At 42.3% G+C, this 18,986-nt stretch overlaps 1 protein-coding gene across 20 annotated transcripts in view; it reads right to left on the reverse strand.

Annotated features, from left to right (window-relative positions):
- Window positions 1–18,986, reverse strand: part of TSPOAP1 (TSPO associated protein 1) — a 235,225-nt gene that overhangs the window by 21,937 nt on the left and 194,302 nt on the right. For 18 of the 20 annotated variants that reach the window (XM_075854076.1, XM_075854068.1, XM_075854069.1 and 15 more), the window contains 8 exons: window positions 18,446–18,633; window positions 17,235–17,344; window positions 16,341–16,450; window positions 11,219–12,022; window positions 9,539–9,690; window positions 8,707–9,270; window positions 6,054–6,320; window positions 124–303 (listed from right to left, as the gene is read on the reverse strand). In XM_075854076.1, the coding sequence (XP_075710191.1) occupies window positions 124–303; window positions 6,054–6,320; window positions 8,707–9,270; window positions 9,539–9,690; window positions 11,219–12,022; window positions 16,341–16,450; window positions 17,235–17,344; window positions 18,446–18,633 (2,375 nt within the window). The remainder of the gene's footprint in view (window positions 1–123; window positions 304–6,053; window positions 6,321–8,706; window positions 9,271–9,538; window positions 9,691–11,218; window positions 12,023–16,340; window positions 16,451–17,234; window positions 17,345–18,445; window positions 18,634–18,986) is intronic. The other 2 variants (XM_075854070.1, XM_075854078.1) reach the window with 2 other exon arrangements.

An 18,986-nucleotide genomic window follows, 5' to 3' on the forward strand; every position in this document is an offset into this window, starting at 1 on the left:
ATTTACACATTCTACATTTGTTTGCTTATAAGATTTCTAGATTTTATATCAATTTATTCCTTGCAGTTTCCTATTTAACTATATTTTCAACATGTTTTTATCTAGAAGGCTTGAATAATGTACCTTTCCAGAACTATCTCCACCTGTGCTTGTCGATGACTGTCCCCATTTTTTAGCAATGGGAACATTACAGTCTTCTTCCACTTCCTCCTCTTCCTCCAGGATATCGGAGAGATTAGAACTACGGCTGTGATCAAGATGTACACCTGTTGAATGTGTGTCCAATAGCAATTTGCCTGCGTCCTAATTTCAGTTGGAAAAAAAAAAATTGGTGATCTATACTTATATTTAAATACAATGGCAAAAAGTATTAGAAGCACTGCAGTAAACACACATCATATGTTCTAAATTGTGAAATATTCAATCACAAAACAATTTCTATTTTTAAACACAAAATAGTGTTAATTTTTTTGGACATTAAACCCTTCCTGACATGTGTCGTAAGTATATGTCATGGAAAGCTACTGCTTCCCTCAAAAGGTCGTATACTTAAGACAAATAGATGGCACGGGATCAGAAACTGAGACCTCTCCGTCAGTCACAGGTGTCAGATGTCTGTTACAGCAGACACCCTGCTGTAACGGCAGGGACCAGAGCTAGCATCGGTCCCCATCATTAACCCCTTAGATGTCAGGTTCAAAAGTGAACTCGGCATCTAGGTGATTTCTAGCCGATCGGCACTGGGTACCGACGGCTGCACACTGGCCTCCTGAGTACGGAAGCCTACCTGTGGGCAATGCATTAGAATAGAGATCAGACAGTTGGACCTTCAAGTCCCCTAGTGGGACTAAAAGAAAAGTGAAAAAAAAAAAAAGGTGAAAATAAAAAGTAAAAAAAAGAAGAAAAAGTTTCACATAATAAAAATAAATACATTTTTTTAAATGGCCCTTTTCTCCTCCCCTCACTCGGCCTTAACTATAAAAATATTATGATATTTAACCTGCGCTGTCAATGACCTAAAAAAACAAAACAAAACCAAACAATGTCAGAATTGCTGTTTTTTGGTCACCTTGTCTCCCACAAATTTGAAAAAAAAGTGATCAAAAAGTCGTATGTATCCAAAAATTGGACAAATAAAAATTATAGCTCGTCTTGCAAATAACAAGCTCTCATTTAGCTCCGTAAACTAAAAAATGTTAAAGTTATGGTTCACAGAACATGGCGACAGAATTTTTTTTTATATAGTATAAAAAGTTTTAAAACATAAAAAAAGCTATATAAATTTGATAGCCCCAATATTATACTGACCCGCAGAATAAAAAGTTAGCGTTTCATTTATAATGCACGATGAATGCTGTATAAAAAAAACTATGCCAGAATTGCAATTTTTTGCTAATCTTGCCTCCCAAAAGATAGGATAAAAAAAAGTTGAAAGTACCCCATAATGGTACCAATAAAAACTACAGCTCGTTCGGCAAAAAACAGCCCTCATAGCACTACGTCTTTGAAAACATAAGGGTATGTGCACACACACTAATTACGTCCGTAATTGACGGACGTATTTCGGCCGCAAGTAGTGGACCGAACTCAGTGCAGGGAGCCGGGCTCCTAGCATCATACTTATGTACGACGCTAGGAGTCCCTGCCTCTCCGTGGAACTACTGTCCCGTACTGAAAACATGATTATAGTACGGGACAGTTGTCCTGCAGAGAGGCAGGGACTCCTAGCATCGTATATAACTATGATGCTAGGAGCCCGGCTCCCTGCACTGTGTTCGGTCCGGTACTTGCGGCCGAAATACGTCCGTAGATTACGGACGTAATTAGTGTGTGTGCACATACCCTAAAATAAATTCTGGTTCCCATAAGTGACGAAAGAAAGAACATGCAGATGTGCGGGGAAGATTTCTTATGTTTCAAGAGGCGATTATCAAGGCCCTAATATTAGCGAACCAGGAACGGGAGGGCTCAAACATATCTGCTGGAAGTGAGGGTGCCCATATTATACCAGGACAACACGTTCCCAGCAAAACTCCCCAAACTACAAAGGTGCGGAGTGTGTACCAAAAAGGGGATAAGAAAGGACATTTATCAGTGAGACACTGGCCTGTGCATAATTTTTTTTTTTTTACCGTAATATTATGCCATCTGATTATGCCCTCATGTACTCTGCCCAGCTTACCTATGCCCCCACATTATAAACCGAAATATAAACAAAACTACTACCAAGCAAAATCTGGGCTCCAAAAACCAAAATGACACTCCCTCCTTTCTGAGCCCTTCACTGTGCCCAAACAGCAGTTTACTTAAAACATATATGGCATCGCCATATTCAGGACAGCCCTTTTAACCATTTTTGGGGTGTGTGCCTCCAGTGGCACAACTTATTTGCCCCTGGAATGGCATATCTGGGGAAAAATTGAAATTTTTACTTTGCACCATCCACAGCGCATTTATTTCTGGAAAACACCTGTGGGGTGAAATTTCTTACTACACCCATTAATAAATGCCTTGAAGGGTGTAGTTTCCAAAATGAGGTCACTTCTCAGGGGTTTCTTTTATTATTTCACATCAGAGTCTCTGCAATTGTGAACCAATACTTTGTAAGTCGCCAAATTAGGCCGTCGTCTGTCCAGCCAAAAGATTAGGCCACATATGGGGTATTTCGGTACTCTGCCGCTTTACAAATGTTGTTTTTTCCTACTTCATTTGTTGAGAAAATGAAAGATTTTGAGCTAAAGCTCAGTCTTATTGAAAAAAAATATATTTTTTTTTATTTTCACTGCCCAATTCCAATAAAATCTATGAAACACCTGTGGGGTCAAAACGCTCACTACAGCCCTAGAGAATTCCTCAAGGGATGTAGTTTCCAAAATGGGGTCACTTTTGGGGGGTTAAAGGCTTTTCAAAAGCAACATGGTGCCGAGAAACCAATCCAGCAAAATCGGAACTCAAAAAGCCAAAACGGCGCACCTTCCCTTCTGAGCCCTACCGTGTGCCCAAATAGCAGTTTTTAAACAAAAAATGTTTAGTGACTCTTTCTTCTTTATTCCTTTTGGAAATTCGGATTTATTTTTTAAGCTAAAAAAATATCTTATTGGAAAAAAATTGAAAAATTATTTTTACGGCCAAATTCTAATAAAATCTATGACACTTGTGGGGTCAAAATGCTCACTACACCCTTAGATTAATTCCTTGTGGGGGGTAGTTTCCAAAATTGGGTATTTTATTGGGCGTTTCCTTTGTTTTTTCACCACAAGACCTCTTCAAACCAGACATGGTGTCTAAAATATAATCTGATAAAACGAAGACACCAAAACCACCCTCTAGGTCAGGGGTCTCAAACTCGGCCGGGTAAGTGGGCCGCATATAGAAAAAATGGGCCGCATTATTTTCAAATTTGATACAATACTAAATTATTGTTAATCAATTAGTTATTTGAACTACTATAACACTATATTACTAGAATAATAATACTACATTACTATAATAATACCGCTAGGTTTAAAATTTGAGAAATTTCTCCACGTGCTTATTTCAACAATCCAGCTTTCCAGTTTAAGTGTCGCTAAATGCAGTCCGGCGGCTCAGTTAGCACACGTCAAGATTGGGCAGCCCCTTTTTAGATAGTGCCGCAGTGCCCTCTGTGGATGCTGCCGCAGTGCCCTCTGTGGATGCTGCCGCAGTGCCCTCTGTGGATGCTGCCGCAGTGCCCTCTGTGGATGCTGCCGCAGTGCCCTCTGTGGATGCTGCCGCAGTGCCCTCTGTGGATAATGCAACACACCCCTAGATAAGGCCACAGTGCCCTCTGTAGATAAGGCCACAGTGCCCTCTGTAGATAAGGCCACAGTGCCCTCTGTAGATAAGGCCACAGTGCCCTCTGTAGATAATGCAACACACCCCTAGATAATGCCAGTGTCCTCTTCAGATACTGTCACAAACCCACTTGTAGATAACGCCACAGTGCCCTCTGTAGAGGCTGCCCCAGTGCCCTCTGTAGAGGCTGCCCCAGTGCCCTCTGTAGAGGCTGCCCCAGTGCCCTCTGTAGAGGCTGCCCCAGTGCCCTCTGTAGAGGCTGCCCCAGTGCCCTCTGTAGAGGCTGCCCCAGTGCCCTCTGTAGAGGCTGCCCCAGTGCCCTCTGTAGAGGCTGCCCCAGTGCCCTCTGTAGAGGCTGCCCCAGTGCCCTCTGTAGAGGCTGCCCCAGTGCCCTCTGTAGAGGCTGCCCCAGTGCCCTCTGTAGAGGCTACCCCAGTGATGTCAGGGGCTTGCCCAGAGCTTGAGTCCCAGGCAGAGCGCTAGTAGGCTCTTCTTGGGACTCCAGCTGTGCTGACATCACTGGGACTCCTGCTCTGGGGAAGCCCCTGACATCATTGTCGATGTATGGACAGCGATGTCAGAGGCTTCCCCAGAGTCCCGGAGCAGAGCCGATAATAGCGCTCTGCCCGGGACTCCGCTCTGGGGAAGACCCTGACACACTGTCCATATATGGGCAGCGATGTCAGGGAATTCCACAGAGTCCCGGAGCAGAGCCGACACCAGCGCTCTGCTCGGGACTCCGGCTCTGAGGAAGCCCCAGACATCGCTGTTCATATGTGGACAGCGATGTCAGGGAATTCCACAGAGTCCAGGAGCAGAGCCGACACCAGCGCTCTGCTCCGCTATGGGCAAGACCCTGACACACTGTCCATATATGGGCAGCGATGTCAGGGAATTCCACAGAGTCCCGGAGCAGAGCCGACATCAGCGCTCTGCGCGGGACTCCGGCTCTGGGGAAGCCCCAGACATCGCTGTTCATATGTGGACAGCGATGTCAGGGAATGCCACAGAGTCCAGGAGCAGAGCCGACACCAGCGCTCTACTCCGCTCTGGGCAAGACCCTGACACACTGTCCATATATGGGCAGCGATGTCAGGGAATTCCACAGAGTCCCGGAGCAGAGCCGACATCAGCGCTCTGCTCGGGACTCCGGCTCTGGGGAAGCCCCAGACATCGCTGTTCATATGTGAACAGCGATGTCAGGGAATTCCAGAGTCTCGGAGCAGAGCCGATACTAGCAGCTCTGTGTCCCGCGGGCCGCAGATGACAGCCCCAGGGGCCGCATGCGGCCCGCGTGCTTGAGACCCCTGCTCTAGGTGCTTCTTTGTGTCTCAGGGCTGTGTTTCAGATCATTACCACACTAGGGCCACTTGAAGTATATTTCTAAAAACTTCAGAATCTGGGCAATAAATATATAGTTGTGTTTCTCTGGTGAAACCTTATGTGTTACAGAAAAAAATTGGATTCAAATGTAATTTCTGCCTAAAAACGTGATTTGTAAATTTCACCTCCACTTTGCTTTAACTCCTGTAAAATGCCAAAAGGGTTAAGAAACTTTCTGAATGTTGTTTTGAATACTTTGAGGGGTGCAGTTTTTAAAATGGGATCATTTGTGTGGATCTCTAATATATAGGCCTCTCAAAGACACTTCAGAACTGAACTGGTCCCTAAAAAAATAGGCTTTTGAAATTTTCTTGAAAATGTGAGAAAACAAGGCTTATAAATTAAGCAGAAATTATGTCCTAGAAAAATAAAAGGACATTAAAAGAATTATGCCAACATAGAGTAGACCTATGGGAACTGTTAATTAGCAACTATTTTGTGTTGTATAACTATGTGACTTACAAGCAGATGCATTTAAATTTTAGAAAAACCTAAATTTTGGGGTTTATCACAAATAAACACTGAATATAGATAAAATTTTACCACTAACAAAGTACGTCACAAGAAAATCTCAGAAACGCTTGGATAGGTAAAAGCATTCAAAAGTTATTACCACATAAAGTGACATCTCAGATTTGAAAAATAACGCGCTCTGTCGTGAAGGTCATAGGTGGCTGCAGCGGAAAGGTGTTAAAGTCTATGCTTTAGGTGATATTACAATGAAATATTATGGAACCCCACTTATATGGAGACCAGGTCTGATAACACTATATTAAGAATTGCCATTTATGCAATTCCCTAACATATTCGTGTAGCTTTAGGAGTTTTCTTTTGTCCAATACTTGGATACTAACCTCTGTTTCATAACGGACATTAGTCGCACTTGACTCCTTTTTCTCATTTAGGTCTTCCTCAAGAAAGTCTTCAATGGAAACTCCCCGACAGCTCAAATTGGTTGTCTCTGCTTCCTCTGATAACCCGGCCTCTGGGCTTGAGCACTCCTCTTTGGCAGCTGTGTTTAACTCCAAACTGTTCTCCTTGCACCAAGTTATACCCATCGGCAGGCCACTGGTATTTACTTTGTCATTTATTTTAGGTTCTTTGGTGTTTGAAAGAGTCTTCTAGAAAGGTTTATATGGAGCATATAGAGCATTTAATAGAACTGGTAAAATAAACTAAGCCCCTACAAGAGATTACCTCAACAGAATAAATAATTTCTAAAGCCAGCTCTCCAGAACATAAAAAAAAAAAAAAAAAAGGAGTATAAGATGCCGGACAGGAAAAAAAACAACAAAATCGAACACTGCTGTCAAGTCTACCTCACTGCTGCTCTTAAAACTGGCACCATTTAAGTAGGCACTAAAGAATGTGGAGACGGTGTGAACAGGGGACCAACCAGGAGCTTTGTATAGCTTCAGAATTGGATGATAGACTACCCAAGAAATGTTGACATCCTGGGTAGAACAAGCGCTAAGCTAGTACGGAGGATGCCTTCAACTTGCCTGAGAAGACTTGCAAATGGAAAGATATACCCACCAGACTATACTAGTATTGACTGCCACCACGGCTACAGGACCGCAAACAGGGAGACAGAACATAACAATGAGCAAGTCAGAGAGAGGTCGATGTATGGTTTGTACCACAAATAGCTAATGGAGAGACTTCTGAAGTGTACAAAGGAGAAGAATGGTAGCAGGATATCCTCTATGTTTTTGAATTCTAGTGCTCAGGGAATCCCAAAAGGCAATATTTTTAGGATTTATTGCACTGGTAATATAATTAGTATTGATACTTCAGTAACTGCCATAGGCTTTCTCACTATCAAAACATGACATGTTTGGGTTTCTGAAGACTGCATTTGAGAAACTGTTCTATGAGGTGAAATGAGAACATTTTGCCATTCCTCTCCCCAGGGTTACTTACTAGAGAAACACTAAATGGACAAAAGTATTGGGAGACATCTCTTATTCCTTGAATTTCAGATGTTTCATTCAGTCCCATTGCCACAGGTGTATAAAATCAAGCACCCAGCCATGCAGTCGCCGTTACAAACATTTGTGAAAGAGTAGGTCCTTCTAAAGAGATCACTGACTTCCAGCGTGGTACTGTAATTGGAATCCACCATTGTAACAAGATGATTTGTGAAATTTCTTCCCTCCTAGATATTCCACGATCAACTGTGAGTAATATTATTGCAAAGTGGAAGCATTTAGGAACCACAGCAACTCAGCCACGAAGTGGCAGACCATGTAAAAGTTATAGAGCGAATGCTGAGGCGCAGTGTGCATAAGTCGCAAACACTCTGCTGACTCAGTAACTGGAGAGTTCCAAAGCTCCTCTGGCATTAACATCAGCACAAACACTGTGAGCCAGGAACTTCATGGTATGGGTTTCCATGGCCAAGTAGCTGCATTCAAGCCTTACATCACCAAGCACAACGGCCGCCACTGGACTCTGGAGCAGTGGAAACGTGTTCTGTGGAGTGATGAATGACGCTTCTCTATCTGGCAGTCTGATTGAAGAGTCTGGGTTTGGCAAATGCCAGGAGAATGCAGTGGGGAAGTGATAATAGTGGAGGAGGGATAATGCTGTGGGGTTGTTTTTCAGGGGTTGGTCTAGGCCCCTTAGTTCCAGTGAAAGGAAATATTAATGCTTCAGCATACCAAGACATTTTGGACAACTGTATGCTTTCAAATTTGTAGGAACAGTTTGGGGGAAGGGCCTTTTCTATTCCAGCATGACGGACCCTGCTTTGTGCACAGGGGTCCATTAAGGCATTAGTGGGTATGTTTAGTGTGGAAGAACTTGACTGGTCCGCACAAAGTTTTGACCTCAACCCCAAACACCTTTGTTTGACCTCACAAATGTTCTTCTGGATAAATAAGCACATATTCCCACAGACACTCCAACATCTTGTAGAAAGCCTTCCCAGAAGAGTGGAAGCTGTGTTAGCTGAAAAAGGGGTGACCAACTCCATATTAATGCCTATGAATTTAGAAAGGGATGTCATAAAAGCTTTTGTAGGTGTAATGTATATGCGTCCCAATACTTTTGTCCATATAGTGTATATAATAACATGTTTGATCAATTTCTTATTAAATCTTTAAAGTGGACAGAGCTGCTTTTTTTTTTTGTTATAGCTCCAAATCCCCTGCAAAGACCAGTTTAAAAGATAACATGCTGGCTGGCTGTCTGTAGCCGCCACTAGAGGGAGTTTAAAAGCTCACAGAATGCTATGTAAGGCCCCATGCACACGACCGTAGAATACATCTGTAATTAAGAACCCATTCATTTCTATTGCCCACAGACACCTTCCCGTTTATTTACAGGATAGTGTCCGTGCTGTAGAAAAGCTCCGCAAAAGAAAGGACATGTCCTATTTTATACTTTATATGGGTGCACGGCCTGCAAATGTGGGTGGTTGTCTGCGGCCGGCTGTGCCCGTAGGCTTCAATATAAGTCACACAATAGATTTTAAGAAATAGCATCAATTAACAAAATACTTACTTGACTGTGTTCTTGTAGTGCTGTTTTTCCAGATTGCAGTGCGAGTTCAGGTCTGGCAGCTTCAGGAACAGTGGACGAGACATTGTCCTGTGTACCTTGGCATGATAATTGTACCTCTAAAGGCTCCGTACCGGAAGATCCTTGGCAGGAACCAGAGGGAGCACTGAGTGACGAAAACCCAACAGGCAGAGTCTCTACGGAGTCACCCCTCATACAGTTTGTATGGATGGAGAAATTGGCTTGGGAAGGGGAGGCTGGTGGATTGTGAAGTGAACAGGGAGATGATGAAATAAGAGGCATAGAAGGAAACTTCTCAGAATGAGAAGATAGGTTTTGCCCTGATGCTTGTTCACATATAAGGCTATTGTTAGAAAAGGTATGTGACAAGGAAGGACTGTCAGGGACTTTTAAAAAGGCAGAGGGTATATGAGCTGGCACAGAGTCCATGGATTCTCCACTGGGTGACATTGTTCTAACAGATATTTCCCGAGACACCTGCAGGAGTTGTAAGTGAGATGTACCCACTAATACACTCCCAGCTGTTGGAGATGTGACTTCAAGTACCTAAAACAAAGAAGAGATTAGTAAAGCACAAAGGATATTAAAGTATGCATGAGATACAGACATATACATGTAAATAATTCTGGGAATACTATGATGCATATTTTTAAAGAAGCTATAAGGTTATGAAGTAAGGTCTTTGCTTTGTAGTAAATGGGCTTCTATTTATAAATGTTGGTCGTTTTAGAATCCGTAAAGCCAACACTTTTTTCTTTTAAAATTTCTTTAGAACTAGAGCTTATATATGCCTGTTAGCAACAAGAGTTTTTACCTTTTGTCCATCAGCATACACTGCATAGCCAGTTACTCTGACTCCATTAGATGTACCTGCTGCATCTATTGTCACTGGCAACCAAGTAATGAGCAAAACACCAAGTTTTGGACCTAACTCAACCTGAACATCGAGTGGGGCATCTGGAGGACCTGCAAGAAATGTAAAACCGGATCACATATTTCACAACAAATATTAAAAAACTTCACTGATCAGCCATCACATTAAAACCACTGACTGGAGTAGTGAATAACATTGATTATCTTGTTACAATGGCACTTGTCAGGGGGTGAGCTATATTAGGAAGCAAGTGTACAGTCAGTTGTTGAAGAGGACGTGTTGGAAGCAGGAAAAGTGGATAAGCTTATGGATCTGAGCGACTTTGACAAGAGTTCAATTATCGATGGTTAGACGACTTAGTCAGAGCAACTCCAAAATAGACATGTCTTGTGGGGTGTCCCCGGTATGCAGTGGTTCGCACCAACCAAAAGTGGTCCAAAGATGGACAACCGGTGACATGGTCATGGGTACCCAAGGCTTATTGATGGGTGTGGAGAGCAAAGACTGGCAATGCTGGACCGGAGCTACAGAAGAGCAACTGTAAAAGAAAAATTGCTGAAAAAATTAATACTGGCAATGATAAAAAAATAATAAAAAAAAGTGTCAAACGCCACAGTAGCTGCAGACGAGTCAGTCAGAGTGCCCATGCTGACTCCTGTCCACCGCCAAAAGCACTTACGATGGGCATGTGAGCATCAGAACTGGACCATGTTTTGTTCCATATCCTGTGGACAGCTGGGTGCGTGTGCATCACTTACCTGGGAAAGTGATGGCACCAGGATGCACTATGGAAAGAAGGCAAGATGGCGGAGGCATGTGTGATGTTCTGGGCAATGTTCGGCTGAGAAACCTTGGGTCTTGACATTCATGTGGATGTTACTTTACCTAAACAGTGTTGCAGATCAAAAACACCCCTTCATGGTAACAAAATTTCCAAATGGCGGTGGCCTCTTTCAGCAGGATAATGCATTCTGCGAAACTCCAAAAATTGTATAGGCATGATTTGAGGAACATGACAAAGAGTTCAAGGTGTTGACCTGAACTCCAAATTCCCCTGATCTCAATCCGATTGAGCATCTGTGCGATTTGCTGGAAAAACAAGTCCAATCCATGGAAGCCCCACCTCGCAAGTAACGTATTGGCTGCTAACATTTTGGTGCCAGATACCACAGGACACATTTAAAAGGTTTTGTGGAGTCCATGTCTCGACAGGTCAAAGCTGTTTTGGCGGTACAAGGGGGACCAACACTGGCAGGTGGTTTTAAGGTTATGGCTTAGCGTTTATCACATGATAATTAATAACCTAATTATATACATTTTTTTTCTTCGACACACAAGTTTTTAAAAGTAATAAAAAACAAAGCCTTCATGTTTTACATTAAAAAGCAATCATGACAAACCTTAATATTGCTTACTAAAAAATGAATAATTACAATTGTCATACATGCATCCAAAATAATAATGCATACGTGAATGTCTTTTAAAAATAAAAAAATTAAAACTAAGCGGAATGACAAGATATATGGTTTGGAATAATATAATCAGTGTTTCAAATAATTTGTTGCACAAAAAAAAGTGGGGGAAAATATTGCAGTAACCTAGTTCTATCCAGTCTGTTACCTGCAGCAGGAGTCGTTAGTTGCATAACTGTGGTCTTTGGCTCTCGTCTTTCAAGAGGTAACTCCAATGGAATTCTCTGGGGTCGGGCTTCCACTTTAACATTATACATGGTGCTAGGCCTCAAACAGCTAAATGTGTACCAATAAGTCCCTGCCTTGGCCAAGCCACAGCTTTCCTCATTTAGATACAAGGCATGCGAATAGTTGCTGTTACATGGCTGCCACGTAATTTCAGCAGACGTAGCTGATAGGCTGCGAACGCGTAGTTGTGTTGGAGCAAGTGAATAACCATGGCCAACCAACAAAGTGCAACGCATCCGATCTGAGCAGCCACGGTCTGTCATGCTTTGTACAGAAATGCGATAAGTACGTGTTTTCATCTCAAGTTTCTCAATCAAGGCTTTCGTTTGTCCTCCGCAGCGAACATTTTGTCGCAGTTCATTATCTACATAGATATTGTAACTTAGAATATTTCCACTGCCTGCTGCTACAAGAGGAGGCTCCCATCCAACCACTATACTACGAGCAAGCTGTTTAATGAGGCCCAGCTTTCGAGGGTAAGGCACAGCTGAGACATCTCTAGTTCCCTCACTGTTTCCTTGCATTGGCAGTGGACTGAGGCTGCTTCCATCATCATCTTCTTCACTTCTCTCTATACTGCTTCCACTCAAAAAGCTAATGTCCTGTCCAGAGCTCTGTGACAGGTCATTTGTTTCAGCTGGGTGAAAGGCTATCAAGTCATCGTCAGAGACACGTTCAACAAAGTTTGAAGGAACAAGTCCACGTCTGCCATCCATTAATTCCCCTGTTAAGACAATAAAATTTGAAACATTTGAAGAGAAGGGACTGACTATTACATATTAAATCTATATGTCCTACATGTTTTTTAATAAAAAAGTTGACAAAAAAAAAAAAAAAAAGACCCCAAAAGGGGTTGGGCCTCTGCAACAGGCAATTTAAGAGAACAAACATAAAATAATACAATAGAATTGTACGGAAGAGTAAATAACATGCATGTTTATATGGTACAATCACAGTAGGCAAACATTACAGAGCCCGGGTCCCAACACCGAGTTCGTCACTCAGTTCTATTTTGTAATATGACTCATAAAGAAGAAAAAATGGAGCAAAAGAAAAATAAAGAGAGAGATAGGGAGAGATAGACAGAGGGAGAAGAAAAAAAAAGGGGGGTGGAGCATAGTGGGGCATAGACCACCTCTCAGGCCAGCATATTTGAAGGTAGTGTGATTGTCGCTTTGAATCTCATAGGAAGTCCCGGTACTCCATACCCTGCTGCAATTCAATCCAAGGGAGCAAAATCGTGAAAAATGTTTTTTAGATGTTTCATGGAGAGAAGCAGTTAAATTCTCTATATGCATGATCGCACAAATTTTGGTAAACCAGAGAGGAACTAAGGGGGATTCACTCTTATTCCACGGCAGAGGAATACATGCCAGAGATTCCATCACCAGGTGACGGAGAAAACATTGATGGTAAGCAACAAGAGAAATCTTGCAATGATTGAGAAGGAACAACACGGTCCAAGGTCCATTGTAAGACCCGTTACTTTGCGGATCACCTGCTGCACTGCAGTCCAGAAGGGAGTAAGAACTCTACAGGTCCATGTATAAAGAATAGTACCCTCTACATCGCCACACCACCAACAAATAGGATTAATTTCAGGTATGAAAGCTTGTTAACTGGATGGTACTCTGTACCAGCGAGAGAGCAATCTAAACCCAGCCTCGTGGAACCTGGAGCTACATGGAGAAACAAGGTTTTCGGAGGCAGATTGGAAAGGAAATGTCGTAGTTAAAAAGTTCTCCAATTACCCAGTGGGCTAAGTTCAGTTAAGGAGAATCAAAAAATAGGCCAAATCGTGTCGTCCAAGTAAAGGACTCTAAAGCGTCTTGCCGTTGTTCATGAGCGAAACAAAGCATTGCTGAGACCTGGAGAAAAGTCGGGATTAGCGGGATCGGAAACAAGAGTGATGGGTCAGGAAGACGGTAGGGACAGTCTGTTTTATTACGGCAGCATGCTACAGACGGGCCTATAGTACGGTGTGCGCGTAAGGAGCTAAACTGGGGCGCGCTAAACCAGAGTATTGCAGAAAGAGGAATGTTTGTTAAGCTTGGTTTAATGCCTTACCATGGCGACACCCAATCGACAACTCTAGATAGGTGTGCGGCAAGATGATAGAATTTCAAAATCGGGCAGACCGTTCCACCCTCGGTCTTCGGGTTTGCATACAAGAGTACGCTTAAGCCAGGCTGGTTTGCTGGCCCAAACAAAAGAATACTGAATGGACACTATTGATATCTTATCCTAGGGAAGATATAAATCATAAAAATCACACAACTGCAGAACCACGTAAAGGCTCCTTTTATCTATCTGGCGCAATCTTCTGTCACAGACTGCAGCAGACTTGGGAATTTAATTTTGTAGACCGACTGGGGGTCCCTAGGAAGATAAATGCCTAGGTATTGCAGCGACTCTGTTGCCCAATGGAAACTAAAGGAACTCTCTAAGGTGTTCATAAGTTTGGTTAGAAGAGAGATGTTCAAGGCCTCAGATTTAGAGATGTTGATCTTTAAGTTGGAGAGTTAGGAATAGATCTGAAATTCAAGCATCAGATTAGGCAGAGAAATAGAGCGGTTAGAGATGAAAAAAATAATAGGTCATCCGCATGGACAGCCACTATGTAACTGGATCCCTGCAGAAAAACACCTGTAATATCCAACTGTTTCCTAAAAAAAATGAAGAAAGGGCTCTAAAAAGTGAGAATAAAGATTAAAGGGGAAAGAGGGCAACCCTGACCGGTTTCGTTGAGAACTCAAAGAAGTCATGGAGAGAAGTTTAATTCTCCATTTGCATGATATCACTAATTTTGGTAAAGCAGAGAAAAACGGAGGCGAGAAGAGGAATATCGTTAACCTTGGCTTTGGATCGACATACAGGGAGGTAATGCAGTTCAGCATGTTATTTTCCAGATTGATACTGCAGAGAGTTTCTTACATGGAGGCCCATTTGACCTGGTCCAAGGCCTTCTCTGTGTCCGTAGAGGAGCATGGGGGGTGTACAAGCCATATTTGACCAAAACAGACTTATGCGCCTTCGAGAGAGTGCATGGATTCACATCATCAATGATATTAATGAGAAAGTATATGGAAAGAATCTATTTTACATCCTGAAAAAACACTAGGCCATTAATAAAGTATTAAGACGCCAATGGTGGCAACTCCGATGTGATCAAAATTCAGGGTGTGATCAGAGATTGTAATAATGTGAATAACTGTTGCACGTAAAAATAGTCTAATCTGGATTACATATCGTGTATCGGGGAGTAAAATGAGTAGTCACTATTAGAGGAGTGCAGAAGATACCAGTAATCGATGAGTTGATGGTCATGGAAGGTATGTTTAATTCTTCAAAAACTTGAGTAATGAAGGTGTGAGGTACTCTTGGAAATGTCCAAAGAAGGATCAAGAGCAACATTGAAGTCTCCCCACAAAATTAACACCCCTTCATTGAATTCATCCAAGTGATCCAAGTAATGGGAAAGCGCTAGACCCTGACCAGAATTGGGCAAATGGAGAGAAGCAAAGGTGTAGGTATGGGAGGCAATACGACCTTTCACAAGGAGCAGGTGTTCCTCTCCATCAGCACGAGAATCGAAAAATTCCCAGGGCAGAAAAGAGGAGATCAAAATACTAGTCCCCCATGATTTTAGATCGGGCTTGAAGCTGTAATATGCATCAGGAAACCACGGGCTGGAGAGTTTAAAAAAATGTAACAGAGCCCTTTAGAGAAATGCAACACGTAGGAGTTTCCTTCTAAATTACTATTATTCAGGGCTGTGTAGGCCCTTAACATTAAGGGAGTTCACTACAAGATCATATTGGAGGGAGGGAGCCATGTCCTCCTGAAAAGTGGGAAAGTTAAAAAGGGGGGACGGACAGAAAAAAAGGGGTGTGGGAGAGAAAGAAAGGACTTAAAAAACCAAGAAGAAAAAAAAAAACAGTCAGCTAAAAGCCAAGAGCCCAGGTAAATATTATCTAGGAAACACTCCAACAGTGACGAAGGAGAAGTGAGGAATGCAAAAAAACACGGGGCAGACCCACACTACCCTCGAGTACAAGGAAACAATTCAGTCTCTCCCCAGTCCTCCGAAGAAGACAGAGATGGAGAGTAGAAAAACATTTTAGTTAAATTTAAACAAAAATAAGAACCCAGGAGAGGTCCAGGACTAAATCTATAGACTATGACCGTAATAAACCGCAAATTGTAATACAAATAATTGGAGGGCACCCCAAAGGTAACATAACCCATGGAAAAAGTATTACAGTACAGACCTATATGGAGGTATAACAATATAGTCCTGGAACATCCCCAGACTAGACCCATCCATGTCCAATAAGACCATAGATGTCATGCGATGTAGCATGCCCTAATGAATCGGCCTCCTCTGAGGCAGTGCCATAACCGCTAAAGAGGCACAATTAAACACAGTGAGAATGCCAGCATGGACCTAAAAGGTGTGAAAGAAATTAACTCCACCATTTTAAATGTTCTATCTTCCATTTTAACTTAAAAATAAAAATGATGCTTGGAGAGATGTGTTTTTGCTGTGTGTAAGGGAAAACTCTGCGGAATAACAAAAAACGGACTCGACAAAAATAAAATAACTTTTACAATGACTAAGGGGAAAAACAGAGGACTCAAAACCACGCCATCCTATACGGAAGACAAAAGATAGGTCATCAGTATATGATCGGTGTTGGTCCGACACCCAGACCCCTCACCTACCAGCTATTTCGGCTGCCTCTGTGAGTCAGGAGCTATGCAGTGGTCGGTGCCGGAAAGGAGAAGTGAATAGGAGCTGCAGTAACCCAGCATGGCTGCTATAATGTGATCAGAGCCTTCTGCTTCTGGCACTGACCACTGCATAGCTTCAGACACCAACCTGGACAACCTCTTAATATGCCATATAAAATGGACATACAGAAGGTGATAGACATAATAATAAAGATAAACTAACTATATTTGATAGTATTTATATTACAGTTACCTCATGGATCAAGCAAGCTGACTTTCGTTTACCGATTTTAGTTTAGGTTACGCACCTTCATAAAATCCATCATCATCCATGTCCCCATAGATGTAAATGTATTCTCCTGCTGTTAGGGGAAGTTCTGCTTCAGGATTTTCGTTGGGACCATCAAAGGGATTGTAGCTATAAAATATAAAACATTTTCTTCCAAAATATAATAGTACAAAACAGAAAATAAAAAGTCCTTATATAATTCACTATAATGAACGAAGTATGGTGGAGGTGATTTAGGAGCTCATTATAAACTTATGAAAGGCAGCATATGAATTCACGAGAAAACAGTTACATAACTAAAACTTATTATCTCTACAGTGATAGGAGCGGACACACTACTACTTTGTGTAGAAACACACTTTCTGTACAAATTTTTTGGGGGAGAATTATCAAGATTAGAGCACAGAAGAAGTGGAAGAGTTGCCATTAGCAACCAGTCAGGTCATTGCTTTAATTTTCTACAGGATCTGGAATCTGGTGTTGCTATGGCTAACGCCTCCACTTTTAGGCCTAGTTCACATCTGCGTTAGTTTTTCCGTTGCACCGGTAGAGTAGCAGAACAAGGGGATAACTGGAAGAACCGATTCCGTTTCACCATGTACAGCAATGGCCCCGACGGAAACTATTGCCCTTATGGTATCCGACGGTTTTCTGTCGTGGTGTCCGTGATTTTACAGAAAACAATAGCACAGCATGCTAAGCTATTGTTTCAGGTATTTTTGGCAGGATCTGTGACGGAGGCCTCTAACGCAGATGTGAACTAGGCCTTTCTTGGATGTGATTTATTTTTTTAGGTGCAACTTTACAAAAATAGTACAAACGTTTACTGTACTATGTAACATGAAGGTACCATTACTTTTCAAATTCATTATTGATTGCCCAGTAAAGATTCTTGAAGGTAAGATAATATCACCTGTATCGTGCAAGAAAAACGTGTAATTTTGCACTGGAACGGGTTTCTGGTTCGGGATTTAATGAAACACTATCCGCTTCCAGCTCTTCCATTTCACTGGCAGTGTCCACCTAACAAGGAAGGCATTAAAACAAATATTGGGAACAAAGTAAAAGTTAACAAATGTAGACAATGCAAAAAACTCTTCTGGCTTTCTGAAACGTGTACATCTTAAAGGCGGTTTTCCTGTACTTTTATATTGATGGACCATCCATAGGATAGATCATAAATAGCAGAACTATGGGGTTCCAACTTTTGCTGAAAACAGGGGTCGTGGTGGTAAACGCCGCGGTCTCTTCAGTATATCAGGCAGAGTGAGAGACATATCCGTAGCAGCTTTGCCTGGGATTGTAGTTCCAGTCCCATTCTAGTAAAGATCTTAGAACTTGTATCAGTGTTCAAGTAAAAAAAAAAATCCACCGCGTGCCATGTGAAAATTATGTTTTCATGTCCGCCGAATAAGGAAGTGTCCAGCATCTTGCACTCCAACCACTCCCCTCCCCTCTGTAGTGTATTGACATATCTAAGCATGACCATGAAGACAAGCAGAGTCGAAAATCAACTGCAGAGGGAAGTGGAGCTTTTGCGGACCTCATTTGTATACGGCATGCAGCAACTAAAAGTTATTTTTTTACCCTGATGCAAGCCCTAATGACTGCGCTATTGAGCCCTGCATCTGAGGGGTTAAACGGGTGAGATCGATACGGATATCGATCTCGCCCGTTAGAGCAGGGCTGCTCCCAGCCTTCCGCTACCTCCGGTAGCTGAGAACAGGGAGATTTAACGGCTGCCTGCTCTGTTTATTTATTCCGATGCAGCGCCGTGAAAAGGCATATGCATCAGAATAAAGCCCCTTAGTGGCCGCCGTGAAAAGGCGTATTGGCGGTCACTAACGGGTTAAGCATAAAGAGGTTTGTATAAATAAAACTTGATGACTATTTTATAACTAGATAGATCATCCATCTATAATACGAATAATAGCCCATTGCTTCAGCAACGTACTCATTTCCCTTCTCCCTTTGGAGAGGACTTGCGGTAGACCGCATCCTTGTGCACTTTTTCGTGTGGCACACTGCACTTTTTTTGCACTTGGGTGAGAGAAAGCGCGTACTCTGGCATAAAAAATAAAAATCGACTGCTTTCTAAACAAAAGTGACAAACGTCTGTCTTACTTCTGGGGTTGGACAAGACTTGGAACTCTCATGTGTGGATTCTGATTTTGATGGGGTGTGTGGTGCTTCAGGCTTTTGTTTTTCTTTGGCAACCGCTTGACTTGGGACCTCAACATTGCTGACATCATGTCTTGGCTCTGGTGCTTCAGGTATTTGTTTCTCCTCATCAAGTTTGATCTTTTCATCTACTGTCAAGAGAATACAATGGTTCACATCTGTAACCAATCATGAAATGATGAACACCAAGCCTTCCCCAAGGAGGACTAATAGTAATGAACTAAGCATAAAAAAGCTGTCTTGTTTTCAGCATTAATTGTATATTGATATTATATATCAGAAAGTTATGCAACCCCAAATGTGTGAAAAACAAATACATTTTCCCTTACCTCATGCACACGACCGTAAAAACACCCGTTATTGCGGGTCGTAATTACGACCCGCAATAACGGGCCCATAGACTTCTGTTAGTCACGGGTACCTTCCCGTTTTCTCACGGGAAGGTGCCCGTGCCGTTAAAAAAATAGAACATGTTCTATTTTTT

This window comes from Rhinoderma darwinii, chromosome 2 (genome assembly GCF_050947455.1).
Source record: "Rhinoderma darwinii isolate aRhiDar2 chromosome 2, aRhiDar2.hap1, whole genome shotgun sequence".
NCBI lineage: Eukaryota > Metazoa > Chordata > Amphibia > Anura > Rhinodermatidae > Rhinoderma > Rhinoderma darwinii.